Source organism: Copadichromis virginalis, linkage group LG5 (assembly GCF_057382275.1).
Source record: "Copadichromis virginalis isolate Kocher_CV1m ecotype Utaka linkage group LG5, C_Virginalis_male_GT1.1, whole genome shotgun sequence".
Lineage (NCBI taxonomy): Eukaryota > Metazoa > Chordata > Actinopteri > Cichliformes > Cichlidae > Copadichromis > Copadichromis virginalis.
Genome location: NC_140622.1, coordinates 31,242,129 through 31,257,811, shown reverse-complemented (window position 1 = coordinate 31,257,811; position 15,683 = coordinate 31,242,129). Strand labels below are relative to the sequence as shown.

Here is a 15,683-nt window from a genome sequence, read left to right as displayed (position 1 = left end):
TGGATATGATCAGCTCAAAGACTGCAAACAAGAAGAAATCACTAGCCTGAAAAAGTTTAAAAATACACATGCCATCACCCCTGAGGATTTCCAGCGATTGTGTGTACATGTCACAGAAAAAATTAAATATTTAAAAAAAGATTGATAGACTTTAAAAAAAAAATAATTAAATGATGTTGTTTTATTGGTAATATCTTCAACAATGACTAGCAAACGAATGAAAGGCCTTTATAGTGTCTTTGCGATCCTAAGCAACAACTCTGGGTTGTGCTGGCTTTGCATTTAGCCAACAGAGGGTTTCATTTGTGGACAGGCCTCTGATAGCATCGCTGATTAGCAGTGAGCTGTTGTCCTGGAAATGGACACTGCTAACAGATACTGTGCTGCATATTTCCTGAGCCCACTGTGGCTGGAGACAGAACAAGACAGAGTCAAACCACAACTGTCAGAGCACACAGAGGAAAGACTGGACATCAATATAATGGGGATAAAGACAGGCAACAGAGTGCTTTTATTTTGGAATTCTGTGCAATTTGTGAGGAAAGTCAGTGAACGTATCTCTTTGATCTTTTTCATCTATTTTACTTATTAATCCATTTAATATATTAATTCATTCATATAGAAAATGGCCAATTTTGTGCTAATGTAAATGAGACAGTTTAGATTCGCTCTCCCCAGCAGAAATCCCGGGGGCTGAAAAATGAAGCTTGAAACTGCACTTCCTCTAATGGCCACTGGAGTTTGGACTACAGACTTCCAAAATGACCCAAAAAAGGCATAAAAATATTTGTTTACAGCCTGTTGTATGATTTCCCCCATCATGAAAACTGTGGTTTACTGTTGGACCTTGAGTCGTGATAAATAAAAATGTAACACACCATTCTGAAGTTTTCCCAGGTTTACATTTTACTGATAGGTGTGCTGACTTGACACATGCAGCTTTACCTGATAGTTTATCTGCTATTCCTGATCTTCATCAGTTCAAGCCACCTAATTGAACTTGTAAGACCATATTTGCAGTGTGGGTGCTTTTTGAACATTTTGAACATTTGAGTGGCTATTTGACTAAAATATGGCCTGGTGTGTGATTTTGGGATAGATAGATGAGATACCTTTATTAGTCCCACAAGGGGAAATTAGAATTAGTCAGTTGTCTGAAGAATTAGCTCATAACTTCTATTCCACTCTAAAACTCTAAAGTGAAAACTCACTTGAAATTCATGTGCGGCATGAAGTTTTGGGACTTTTTAAAGGTGTGTATGATATAAGACTACAGTGCAGTTATATAACTGGTTAGCATCATAGACTGTATATAAAGGATGGACATAGTCATTGTGGCATTATTAAGTCTGTTGTGTACCTTCAAAGCTTTCAAAGCAAGACTTTCAGCAACACCATGTCTGTGTTTTCAAAACAAACAGAAAGGACAGTTCTGATTGAAAAATAATGATAACTGCTTTCTTACGGCGTTCCGACTCATGCTTAATCTAGGCTACCACAACAGACACGATTGGACTTGAAACTAGAACTTGAGACCATAAAATAATCAGGACAATGTTTACTGAGTCCTGAGCATGACAGTCAAAGGCAGTTTTCACAGAAACGTCTTCTGAACTTCTTTCTGCAACCAGAGAAGTCCCCCCCTGCTGTCCATTAGAAAGAATACTTGTGCATGGACATTACCTTTCAGACCCAGAAGCTACAAACATCATTAACATATTATCCATCAGTGGATTATGAATTATCGATTTGTTTTACGTTCACTCGCTTGCAATAAAACATTTTAGACACAAGTAATGTAAACATCGTTCGGGCCCACGTAAACACAGCAGGGCCATGCAGAGTTTAGAAAGAGCCTTTAGTGTTGGTTTTGGGCCATATTGCTAACTTGAGGCCACCATGCTGCTGTGTCTCAGCTGGTTGCCAAGGCAACCAAGAAGAGAGGAGTTTTGGCTTATCTTAGCAGACCACAGCAGTTTTCCTCCCCTGCATTTCAGCCCTCTTTCTTCTCTCTTCTCAGCGACTGGGGCAGCTGGTGGGAGGCGGTGGGTGTCGTGTAGCTTAGCAACTCCCTCAGCGGATGGCGATTGATATGCAGCTTTGTTCAAGTGTCTCTCTCTCTGAGCCAGAGAGGGGGATGCCTGAACAAAGCAGGCCTTATTGAAGCATCCCCTCCTCCTTCTTTTTGCCCAGGCAAGGCGACGTGGGAGGACAAATATGTCAGCTAAAAGGAACCGAGACTCAACATACAGCAGAGGTTCTTAAAGTGAAACTCAAAGGCTGTAAAAACATCTGTGAAGGGACTCTGGTGTCCTCAGTGAAATTAAAGCTTTAAACCTTCAAAGTGAAGTTGTATATGTACGTCACACTTCCTAATTCACTTCAAATAATCACACCTCTAAAGTCAACAGCAACGTTTTTTCACTCCTTGGTACATCATCTGATTAAATGTGTCCATTTGGGACTAAATAGACACTTGGACTCTGTGATATTAAAAACCTGATTTATTTGGATCTCCACTTTTTTATTCAGCTTCATGTCTGTTGTGGTTTTTAAGTGCCTCCTTGTGGTTTTGTTTTGTTTTGTTTACAACTTTCACAGGGATTGTTCCCTGCAAGAATGAACATTAACAACCTCAAAATTATATGCCAGCTTGAAATCATTAACTAGTGTTAATCGGTTTCACAGAAGGGAAAACGGATAAAAACTGGGTAAAATAAGACCAATAATAAGTTCAGAAAGCAGTTATCATTTAGTTTTATCTAATCCAAAAATGAGGAAAGTAACTCTACGCGTAAACATATAGCCAACCTCTTTGTCCCAGATTTCCAGCCAAGTAGAGCCACATGACACTCGGACAATCACCTTTTCTGGGTCAAACTATACACAAGCCTCAGCCCAAATACAGACCTGGCTCAACTTTAGGTATTTGGACTGATTTGTTCAGTGTGTTTGCAAAGAGCAGCCAATCAGGAGAAAGCTGGATTAAAAAGAGGGTGGATTTAAAGAGATGGGAGCTTTAGCACAGCAGATAAATCCAGGGGCCGCTTTTTTATCCAGAAGATGAAGGTACTTTGAACTGATCCTTTGCTATAAGCAGGTAGCTCCGTGTGTTTCATTTGATGGAATTTTACACCCTTCCTGAATCAAACCCAACCTCTGGTGCTCTGTTACTCTTCATTAAGTGTCAAATGAAATTTTGTCCATTTGCTGGAGCGTTTGTATTACTGAAACCTAACGGAAAGTACTCCAAACCTTTTTTCTGAAATGTATAATTGACACAGAAGTTGTGTGAGTTATCTGCAAGCAGTTAAAGAAAGCCTAATACTCTCATCTCCTGAATTTTATTCTTGGACTTTTGATGAGTTTTGCATGATTTCCAATTTAATGGAATCCTTATATATCTTATATTGGACATAGAGGGGCGGGGGCGTAGCTCTGCAGGCCAGCTTTGTCCTAATTGGCTGAGCCTTGCAAATAAAAAGTTTACCAGGTGGGCGGACCGTCTTTACTCATAGCCACAGGTGTGTGCCTAAGATAACATTAATATTAACCAAGATTAATATCAAACAAGGTGAAGAAAAATTGCCTCAAAAGGAGTTTTTACCCAGAGATCATCACTGAAAAGCTCAACATGTACTGTATAATTCATTGTCTGTAACATGCTGTTAAAAGTATGTAATGTTTTTTATGTAATAAGCCGGTACTGCATGTGGAAACTGCTGGCTTTGCACATTAGTGAAAAGGCACAGAAAATCATTACTATTAATTCCTGATGCGTATAGGTTAAGGACACAAGATGCCCATATTGATTCATGTAATATGTGGAAAAAGCATTATTTATGATTTATGTTCAAACAGACTGAATAAGAAGTACTATTTTCCATTATTTTGTGTAAGAGTATTTTAAAGCTTGAGAATTGCTGAGATCCAGAATATTGAATCAGTGCAGCGACGTGAATTCAGCGAAGGAAACGAGGTGCAAAATATCGACTACTCTGTCCAATGTCAAGCTGAATAAAATCTATAATTAAAATTTATTAGGCCACAAAGATATCGTCATCCATATATTATGTTTTCTGCAGAGGGATACAAGATATGATCTTATATGTCACGATATAAATGAACAATTTCAAAAATAATGGACTGAAATATAAAAATCGTGCATCAGATTCAGTGTTGTGAACGCCTGCTTCTACCTTCTGCATAATATGAAAGTTTTTCTTATAATTATAAATTTTTAATGGTTTTTTTTTGTGTGTGTTTACATACCTGTGCTGAAGAAATTTTCTGGCTGCTCTACATTGTATGCACAATGCTGACATTTGGAGGAAGCATGACAAACTTTTTCACGTCAGTATATGAAAAAGGAGAAAACAGGCTGGGCCTCTTTAAAATACATGGGTGGATAAAAATTGGGAAAGCAAGGAATTCCTGTCTGTTCTCCTAAGCAACTGGTCATAGAGTGACTGTGTTCATTATGGCTGCTCGAACTCAAAGGCCAGCACTTATTGTGAAGCTGTGACCTTCAATAATTGAATAATGACAAAAAGGAGTGTCACAGTCAGGCATGAAGAGCGTTCTGAGTCTGTGGGTGTTGGAATCACAGCGCAGAGGCATTCTTTCCAGTAGACATCAGAGTGTTCATGAGCCGTCTGCAGCTAAAGAAAATGAATCCAGACAACAATCACCCAGAGTTCAGATGTTCATTACATGTAATGCACCTTTCAGGAAATGTTTTCTCTCACTGTCCTCCAGCCTGTTTTTTCTGTCTCTACATGTAGGTTTAACATTAATCACATTCAGAATTGTCTATAAACTAAAAATAAAACAAATCTGATGTTCCTGGAAGTATCGAGAGAACTTTTTCTTCTTTCTGACTTTTTTGTGGCAAACATGTTAAAGGTTTTAGTTCTGCAGGCTCTTTAGCTCAAAGTGTAGTGTGTACATGTGAACTGATGCAATGTAACCCACTGTGTGTTCATTGTTTCTAGGCAGAAGTGAAGTTCACTGATGCAGAATATAAAAAATATATACAATGAAAAGAGATTCTTCACCCTCAATAAACACAAATTTTGAGTAAAATACATATTAAATATATAAAATCAAAGGTAAATTCAAATAATTAATCATTAAGGAAAATGTGCTTGGTATAAACCAAATGTATATCAGTCAAGTAAATTTCAGTTGATTCCATTAAACCTGACATTTTACTTGTGTAACAAAATTGCAGGGATACTTTACATGTATTCAAATCATGTATTCAAAAAGTTACATTTTTGGGCTTTTTCTTCTTTTTTAGTGTATGAGATGAAAATTTTTTATTAATTAATTTTTTTGGTATTGTTATTTTTTAACTTAGCTGGAGGTGTGTACTTACTGAGTATAAGCTACAACACACTCTAATGCAAGGCCTTCATATAATGCAGTAAACCTACACTGTAAACACAAATGACAAGGATGTAAACAGCAAACTGATACAACTTCAATATATTTATTAATAGAAAAAAATAAATAAAACACCCTCATAAATGTCTTGCTTTCAAATTGCTATTTTTGCTTATTAAAAAAAATAAAATCAAAACCATTTTATCTTAATAACTAATTTCTCTTCATAAATGAAGTCATTGATGGATAGTTTTGTCTACTGTCTGCTGTTGTTTATGCCAGATATTAAAGAAACAAAGAACACATTTTTTTTCAAAATGTATTTTATTCAATCAAAATAATAAAACAAGTAAAAAAAGTCAAACTTTTGTTTCACATTTCTGCATGTTGATTGATCCCATTGTGAACCTGTACCACCTGAACTTTATGTATCCACATATTTGATGTCTCCTGTGCAGATCAGCTATGTATGAGGAATAACAGTAAAATAACATATTTTAAAAAAGGAACAGACAAAAAAAACAAATAACTGTTGAAAAATATCAGTCTGCTGGTAGTTGTCCTGGTGCTGTATTTCTTCATATTCAGTTTAAATGCCTTACAAAAAAAAAAAAAAATCCCCCAAAACTCAAATGACTTTCTTTTTGATACAGTACTTAGAAAATGTGATGCAAATATCCTGAATGGGAATTAGACAATTATCAATAACTATGAAATGTAAATTGTACCATAAAACAATGACATATCATTTAATAACTGGCATATCAATTAAATCCATCTAGAACATGCTCCATAATCTGAATAATTACCTAACGCTAGTCTGACAAACTTCTGCTCTACAGTGGCTCTACCCAAGTTTATACAGACTAAACGTAAAGAACCATTTACAACGACTTGGATTTTATTTTGGTATTTTTGTCCCTAAGTTTAACCACCTGCAATAACAGTGTAATCACGAATCTAAAAGCTGAGCGCTGATGAAATGGCAGTTTATATATAACCTGTATTCACATCAAAAAGCTCAGGTGATCAGACAAGTTGAGAACAAACCTCCAAGTTAATCAAACATATCTGGAATAGAAAAAAGTAAACATTTGTCAGCACACACTATAATTCACAGATTCGCTTCAAGCTACAACTTTGACTGGTGGTTGTACCACTGGTACCTAGTTTTTAGATGCACTGTATTGCCAAAAGTATTTAGACACCTGGGCACTTGCTCCGATTCGGTATGTAGAATTTAGCTGAGATTTTATTCATAACATTGCCTTACTTTTGCTTAGATCTGATTCTTCATCAGTCAAACAAGAAACCACATTAGAAAAAAAGGTTTACCTGAACAGATTTTCTAGTGACTGTTTCGAAATCTTAACAGCGCAGAAAAAGGTTTGCATGGGACTCAGTTGTGCAGAAGGAAAAAAGAAGAATGGCAGCATTTATAAAGTAAAATGATACACCTGGGTGCAAATAATTCCTCCTAGTTGGAAAATCACTACAGCGCCTTTGTTAGACCTAAGAGATGAAGGTTAAAATCACAAAAACAGACTGGAACACAGCTTTCCCGATACCGATATCTTTTCAAACTTTCTCGTCCTCTCTTCCGTACTGATAACTCTTCCTTCCTTAGTGATGTAACTGTGCTCCCAGATCTTTGAATCGTAGTAAAATCAAGCATAACATTGTTACACACAGGTAATGATCCATTCAGATCAGCTGATCATAGTGATAAACCTACATCAGCTGATGATTAGCTAATATGCTTCTACATGTCCAACTATCTCATGTGAAGCATGCAATTTAATTTATGCCTTAGCAATTTCAGATGTACTGCACCCCTGTGCAAGCTGCTTTGCAACCCACCTACATTCTGGTTCCTGTTTTCATATCATATCTGTCATGTCTGTTTTTGTTGATGGAGGTCACCGAGTGTAAATTAATGCAGGTGTAAATCCTTCTTTTGACTATACTTATCCCGACTGAAATGTTGGACAAAACTACCAATTAAGAACCAAGTTGTATTAAACCCCAAATAACCCTTTAAAGTGATGTTCTGAGCCTCAGCAGGGTGTCCCAATAGCTGCTGATGAGTCTTTCACTCTCTCATGGACTGCTGGTTCTGCCGGCAACAGGCTCTTCATCGGCTCCTCTTTGCTGGAAGGAAACAGGGAGACTGGCGAAGGCGATGTGGGTGAGGAGAGGGTGGAGGTTGCAGCAGTTGAGGCAGAGGAAGATGAAGAGGAGTTGCCATCAGGGAGGCACTCTTCACAGCAGCAGCAGCAGCAGTCCATGAAGGCCTGGCCCAGCGAGCGACACAGGCACAGCAGCATCACTGGCGTCGCAGAGCAGCGCACAAACAGCAGGAACTGTCCAATCAGACCCAACGCTGGCAGAACCAGAGCCGGAAGCGCAGCGGTCACTGGGACAGAGATATACGCCAGGGTGATGTTGCAAATACTCTCTGGCAGGTTGCACGTGATGTACAAGACAGTGAGTGCCATCACAGTGGAGCGTAGCCTCTGCTCCCTCACATGCTGCTTTTTCTTTGTCGAAGATGAAGACGAAGAGGAGGAGGAGCACCTGATAGTCACCTTTTCGCTGCTGGGTTTCTGTGGTAGTCGCTGTGCTAACACCTGCTTTGTCACCAAATCGCAGGCCAGAGTGAAGAGCAGTGGCAAACAAAGGTAGCACCCAAAGAACCACCACATTCGAGCTTCGTGATAGGTCAGCACCAGAGAGTAGATGCTCTCTGGGAGCTCCACAGATGGCTCACGGACACACATATCCACCTTGAACCTTTCAGTCCGGCCTCTAAAGGCCGCCATCAGTGAGCCTGCGTGCTGGCTTTGCTGTAGGTCGTTGGGAAGCGTCGGCAGGCTGACAGTTTCCTGGAGGAGCTGCCACAGCAGGAGCTCCGGGGCAGCTAAGACCATGGAGCCCACCCAGATGACGGACAGCTTGGACAGGATGGACTGGCAGGACTCCACCTTTGGAGTCTGATGAGGCCCAGGGCCTGTGGCTGCATGGAAACGATCAATACTGAGCGCACAGAGGCTGAATGTGGCCACGCCCAAAGAGGTCACCTGACAGAGTGAGGAAATTGATCAGAAAAAAATAATATTAATAAGCCATCACTAAGAATCAATGCAGTTGCTGACAGACATTCATTCACAGTTGCATTGCAGTCATATACTAATTCAAACCACAACATCAACATGAGGATCTTGGTTTAAAAAAGCAAATATAATGTAGACGTGTTTCCAGGTGTGATTTTTTATCCTCAAAAAGAGCCATGGTAGCTGATTCCCCCACTGGGCCCAACTTGAAAAATCAATCACTGCCTCCCACCTGACCCTTTCAGAATCTGATGATTATTTTTCTACAAATGCTTCAATATTTTAATGAAGTCATGAAATTTTTTTTACATTCATACTATAAATACTCTGGATTGAAATATTTGAGCTTGCATAACTTAAAATATAGGAGTAAGCCACATGAAACACATTTGAGCTCTGTTAAAAAAAAAGGTCATCTCACAATGTGGGATAGGTGGTTGGTCAAAAGAAGTTACAGCACATGAAAGGTTATCTACATTACAAGGACTCAGAAATGGAATTGAAGACTTAAAAAGACTGAGAGATCTGAATATAAGCAGAACTAAACACCAACAGAGACCAGATAACGTAAAAAATAACCGAAGATTAAAGACGCCTTCAAAACAATAAATATTAGCTCCAAAACCCCCAAAACAAACTGATTCAGTCCAAAAATACAAAATCTTGGGTCTACGCTCAGAGCCATGACAGAACAAATGTTTCTTAATTATTTTTAGTTATTTATGTTTTGGTCTTTTACACTCATGACTCAAACTTCTGAAGCTGCAGAACAGGTCCCAGTCAGTCACCACACGGTTAATGAGAGAAAAAAAATCTGTCCTGTCCTGATGGAACGGTCCATTACGTTACCCAAATATTGTTTTTATGTTTAATAAATGTTCAATACAATATTAATACCTAATTTATTAATAGTTAACAAAATATTGTTACTATTAACGATTTTAAAGGTTGTTTTGTTTAACCATTTTACTTCAAACTGGCATAAACAGTAAGATGATGCTAATAAGAATTAATATAATTCAACCAGTGCTTTGAAGAAAGCATGTTTGAGGATTTCCTCTGCTCTTTATGCCGGCTACAGACTAAATTACAAATCTTACAAGCATTAAGAAAAAAGTTACAAAGACAACTTTCCATTAACATTCAGAACACAGAAACAGAAATGAAAGGACACACAGAGGGGGGAAAAGGTCATTGTGTTGTAAAAGCTCTTAGCCTTCGTACTGCGGACAGTAATTGGTGCCTCGTGCCCATTAAAGTTGGTGGTTTTGGCCAGAAACACTTACTATTATTACAGAGACTTGTCCTCCCTCTGTCAGTGCTTAACGACCTCAGACTGTTAAGACACAACTCAAGATAATTAGCACAGAGCTTTAATTAGCATGAAAATAGTTTAACTAACGGAGCACAGGGCAGCTGGCAGCCTGACCTGCTTCAGTACTGTTCAGTAAAAGAGCATTTAGAAAAACAAAACAACAGTAATTCATTAACCAGAAATTAATTCACTCATTAGCATAAAAATAGGTAAAGCTGCAAAGAATAGAGGAGGCCGGCAGCCTGACCTTGTTAAAGACTGCTTCACACAAGCTGTTATTACAAATTAGTGAAACTCCACTTCAGTGATCTGAAGCTGTGTAGGCGGACAGAGCTGGTTTAGAGCCAAAAACAAAGACTCCACAGGCTGCAGGACTTTATCTCTGTGCTGAAGCATTCATCGCTCAGTGAGAGTAAATCTAAATTAAGCTCTTGCTTCAGCTTTTAACTGACCTCTAAATGAGGCCTCTTCCAATACCTTTAAATCATTTGGTCTTTAAGGAATTGTAACCGTCTTGCTTTTCATTCATTTCTGACATTTTACATAATGACAAGACTATTTAATCATGAAAACTATTTTTCAGTAGGTCCTTAAAACCCGGTGGTCTTCTATGATACGTTCTTTAAATTTCTGTTGTCCAAGGCAGCGAATCAAAGTAACATCACTGTTGTGTGATGCAGAGAAGATCCACTGAGTTAAATGTCAGCATCTCAAATTGTATTTAGGCTAAACACTAAAAGAGGACATATTCAAGAGCATTCTTTAAATACCATTTTATATCCCAAGTGTCTAATCTGTTTTTGCTTCGTCTGATTAATCACTACATTTTTAAAGCAATATCTTTATTTGTACTTTTATCCTCCATATAAGCCGGAAGCCTTTTTTCCCTGTATGCCAGTTAAACTCAGGTGTACACTGGGCCTCAAAATAGAGATTTAAAAACATGTACAAAAGCTTTTTTTAATTCCAAACTGAGCTGCTGCTGGCCCATCCTGAGCTGGTATTCTGCATTTAAAGAAATGGAGCTCTCTTTCAGTGACGGCCTGATATCTCTATTTCTTTTCTTTCTTTGTTCATTCATTGATTCATCAGGATTAGCAACAGTTTCTCTTTCATTACTGAGACTTAGTTTTGGAGCTGCACCTGCACATAAACACCACCATTCTTGAAAACTACATCTCTGTATTTTACTGTTTCGTTCTTGAGGAAGAAGAGCCTCTTCATGCTGGGGCCCCACACTAGCCTCCCCTGATGGTTCATAACAGACGGGTGAAGAGGCCAAACAGACCATAACGGACGTTTGTTCAAAGTAAAGGCTGAAACTGAGGAGGAACAAAGACACAAACGGGCCATTCATCAGACCTGGAGGTCTCTTTATTAAACTGGAAATCACTTAAAATCAGTCAAACACGAGCTGTAAAAACTTCCATGCTTGTGTGAAAGTTTGCCTCGCTGCCTCGCTATCTGTGCAGAAATGTTCAATTCTGAATGGCTGCAGTGAGGATGATGCTAAAATAAACAACCAATGAAAGATTACCTGCAGAAAATGACCTCCAATCAACTAAATGAGTATAAAAGTGTTTTTATATCACTGAACTTTTTATATCACTATCCTAGAACTTGATGTTTCATAAATGTATTTAGAATTGAGTCAGGAGATCATAGATATTTTTTACTTATTTCACACAATTTAGAAATGTATTTCAGTAAAATCAAAGATTAATCATAATGACATTAGAGTCTATCCATTAGATTAAAAAAAAGAAAAGTCAACATCGCATTCAGTTTTAACCATTGATCACTCTTTAATCATGAATTTAATTGTTGAATAGTTTAGTATCTTCAGGCAGTTTTCATTGTTGTGTTTAATTTATAATCGCTTTTCTTGTTTTTTGATGCTTCAGCTTTTATTTAATTTATTACCACAGTTTATTGATGTCTTAATTACTTTGATCGAGGTCGATTGTGTTTAAATGTATTGCATCAAAAAACTGAAATGACTTAAAGACAAATTAAGTGACAATATATTTAAACATTTCAGTAAAACAGCTGAACAAAGTATTACGCAGATTCTTCACCTGGCAACACTTTAAGTGCATCTATAATAAACATGTAAGTATTTATTAAACAATTTATCTCGGCATTGATTAAGGGAATTTGTGGAAACACAGGAAAAAGTTGGTACATGGTAAAACTCGGGTGTGTGAAAGTTACAAGGTGTTCACACGACACTAAAAGGTGCTGCTTGTAGGCTAAATACTAAAACACTTCCTTCACGCGCACCTTCACCTCCTCCTTACCTCCAGGTAGGGCACGAGCCTGCAGGACAGGTCTCCTAGCAACCTTTTCAAGGTGAGCTCGTGGAAGATGACCACAGGCAGGCAGAAGAACAGCACGAGGAAATCCCAGAAGGCCAGGCCCGCCAGGATGCTGTTCCACGCGCTCTTCAGGTAGAAGTTGTGCCATACGATGCACATGAGCGCGAGGTTGCCAACGATGCCCGCGGCGAACAGGACGAGCGCGAGCAGCATGACTGCGTACGCCCAGTAGGAGCCGTCGGTAACTGGGAACAGCGGGTTGTGGAGCCCTGAACCGCGGCCGGACGAGTGGTTCCCCACCGGGGCGGAGGTGAAGCGGGACGTCCGCGGTGTGGTGAAGTAGGCGCTCGGGTCGTCGTACCGGCGCGGGTGCCCTAAACTGTTGGCGGGAACCGGTTCTTTTTTCCTGAAGCCCCCATCTTTGGCTCCTCGGGCCACTCGCTTTACACCGGGCAGTCCTGAACTTTGAAACCCGTTCAGAGAGCTCCTCTCCGGAGAGAGAGACGCCTGGCTGCGCGCAGGTAGTGCGCCAGCATCCTCTGCCTGCTGCGCCTCCAGCGGAGCTGCGTACCGGAGCTCCGCGCAGTGCAGAAAGAGGAGCAAAACACACCAAACCGAGCTCATTTTTTAAATAAATGCAACTGCTCCGTGTTATCCGTGTGTGTCACAGACATGTGCTGCAGAAAAACTTCACTCCTGAAATAAAAAAAAAAGTTGTTTGTGATGCAGCTCAGCTTCTCTCCAGTCCTGACGGAGAAGTTTGGAGTCTGCTGCTCAGTTTCCAGCACTTGTTATTGGCCAACATCAAGACACCGTGAAGAAAACACGGAGTTTCCGGTGACACATTTCAAAATAATAAAAAAAGGGGTCATAAAAAAAGTCTTGTGACCACAGATCGCTCTTTAAGAGCTCCATACTGACTGGAACAAACTAAGTTAAGGTCCAAACACCAGACAGTTGGATAAAGATGACACATGCAGTGAATTATATTAAACTCCAAGAAATCCAAGAATGCTAGACAATATTTACCTTTTCTAAAAAACTATTTTATGTTTAGTGTAGAATATGAGACACTACTAGGCAAGGCAAGGCAAGTTTATTTGTATAGCACAATTCAACAACAAGGTGATTCAAAGTGCTTTACAGAGACATTAGAAACAAAAACAAATAAAAAGCATGATTTAAAATTGATTAAAACAAGCAAACAAACAAACTAATTAACAAACAAACAAAACAGTATATAAAATCAAAACAGATAAAATCAGAACAGTAGATAAAATCAGTAGTTAAATGTAAGTTTTGAAATTTAAGCTTAACAGTGTGGATTTGGTGCTTTATTCAAATGCAGCTGAGAATAGGTGAGTCTTCAACCTGGATTTAAATAAACTGAGTGTTTCAGCTGATCTGAGGCTTTCTGGGAGTTTGTTCGAGGTATATGGAGCATAAAAGCTGAATGCAGCTTCTCCGTGTCTGGTTCTGACTCTGGGAACTGATAAAAGACCAGATCCAGATGACCTGAGGGATCTGGAAGGTTCATGCTGGGACAGGAGGTCATTGATGTATTTTGGTCCTAAACCATTCAGAGCTTTATAGACCAGCATCAGAACTTTAAAGTCTATCCTCTGACGGACAGGCAGCCAGTGTAAGGACCTCAGAGCTGGACTGATGTGGTCCACTTTTTTGGTCTTAGTGAGGACTCGAGCAGCAGAGTTCTGAATGAGCTGTAGTTGTCTGACTGATTTTTTAGGTAGACCTGTAAAGATGCTGTTACAGTAATCAAGCCTACTAAAGATGAATGCATGGACTAGTTTTTCCAGGTCCTGTTGAGACATCAGATCTTTGAAATATTCTTGAGGTGATAGTAAGCTGACTTTGTTATTGTCTTAATGTGTTTTTCTAAGTTTAGGTCTGCATCCATCACTACACCCAAATTTCTCGCCTGGTTTGTGGTTTTTAGATGTATAGATTGAAGTTCTCTGGTGACCTGTAATCGTTTTTCTTTGGCGCCAAAGACTATTACCTCAGTTTTGTTTTTGTTTAGCTGTATTACTACTACTGTAATACCATACTAGTGCTCTGCAAGAACAATGTTTACCTTGTCAATATTCTTAAGTTAGTATTTTAGAAATCTGATATTTGCTGATGAACAAAATACACAAAGCACAGGTGAGGCTGTTATTAGTTCTTCAGGTAGTCAGACATGCAGTAGGTGTAGGCTGCTGGGGGATTTCCCATGATGCATTGAGTATTGCTCCTTCAGTCACCGTCCATGCACAATGTGTTTATACACCTTTCTGCATTTAGTTAGTTATTATTCACAGCATGTCTTTTATCCTGTCTTCCTTCTCTCACCCCATGCAATTGCAGCAGATGGCCGCCCATCCCTGAGCCTGGTTCTGCTGGAGGTTTCTTCCTGTTAAAGGGGAGTTTTTCCTTCACACTGCCGCCAACGCGCTGGCTCATAGGGCGTCATATGATTTTTGCGGTTTTCTTTGCTGTATTATTGTAGGGTCTACCTTACAATACAGTGCCTTGAGGCAACTGTTGTTGTGATTTGGCACTGTATGAATACAATTTAATTGAAATTAATAAAAATAAAATATTGGAACATTTTAATTCGGACCTGAAAGTCAAAGTTAACCAAATAAGTTATTATAACGTAATTGGTTATAATAACTCTCAGCATTGTTAAAGCTGCTCTCATTAGGACTGTTAATTTTATTTTATTTTTCCAAGTTCACAAAATGGTTTCAGTTACTTTGAATTATTTTTCAAAAGTCTAGTTTTTTTTTTCTTATTTAGCTTTTAGTTAACTACAGCAACATTGGTCTATATACAACAGATATGCTTTTTCCAATTATATTTTATGTTTGTGCTCACAGTGAGAATAAAGCTCATCTTATCCTAAATTGACTCTTCGTTAGACTGGACTGGTTTGAGTTACGTGTATCTAATAAACCTTTTCCCATAAACTGAAAGCATTCAAATTATTTTACAAAACACAAAGGGAGACTGAAACCTCTCCTCATAGTGACCTTCATGAGGTAACAGGTCCAAAGTGGCGACAGGAGCTTCAATATTCTCATTCAAAGTGGCTCATCTCAGAAGTGCGGAAGACCAAACCCGGAAGAGAAAACGACCGCCAGTGCTACCCCTCAGCCTCCTAGTAGACATCAATTTCAAAATCCTACATCCTGAAGTTAGCACATTCAAAAGATTTTCAGAGGACTTAACCTCTGACCTTGAGGCCAAGGTCACTGGAATTTGAACTTGTGTGAGTTTAGTAGATACACCTACGATATCAATTTGAAAATCCTAGGTGTCGTCCTTCTTGAGTTATGGAATTTACAATATTTTCAGGTAGCTTGACCTCTGACCTTTAGCTTGAGGTCAACAAGATTCAAACTCAGGGGAGAGTTTTAGTAGCTGCACTATGGTATCAATTTGAAGCTCCTACATCGCCTCATTTATGAGTTATCGCACTGACAAACTTGAGTGTTCATGCTGCCCGCCCAGCAGGGTGACAACAATATCCTATCAGCCATTTAC

At 39.0% G+C, this 15,683-nt stretch overlaps 1 protein-coding gene across 1 annotated transcript; it reads right to left on the bottom strand.

Moving 5' to 3' along the window:
- Positions 1-5,699: 5,699 nt before the first annotated feature.
- On the bottom strand, positions 5,700-12,891 carry gpr37l1a (G protein-coupled receptor 37 like 1a). Its single transcript, XM_085457320.1, has 2 exons — positions 12,117-12,891; positions 5,700-8,468 (listed from the first exon to the last, which is right to left on the bottom strand). Exons 1-2 carry the CDS (start codon positions 12,756-12,758, stop codon positions 7,446-7,448), a joined length of 1,665 nt encoding a protein of 554 aa, XP_085313446.1. The 5' UTR covers positions 12,759-12,891; the 3' UTR covers positions 5,700-7,445.
- Positions 12,892-15,683: the final 2,792 nt, after the last annotated feature.

What these genes read in the sequence shown, in the direction of transcription:
- gpr37l1a (XM_085457320.1), bottom strand. Translation starts at nt 12,758, where the DNA reads ATGAGCTCGGTTTGGTGTGTTTTGCTCCTCTTTCTGCACTGCGCGGAG. An exon ending in GGCTCGTGCCCTACCTGGAG is followed by an intron (nt 8,469 to 12,116) that starts GTAAGGAGGAGG and finishes TCACTCTGTCAG; the next exon opens with GTGACCTCTTTGGGCGTGGC.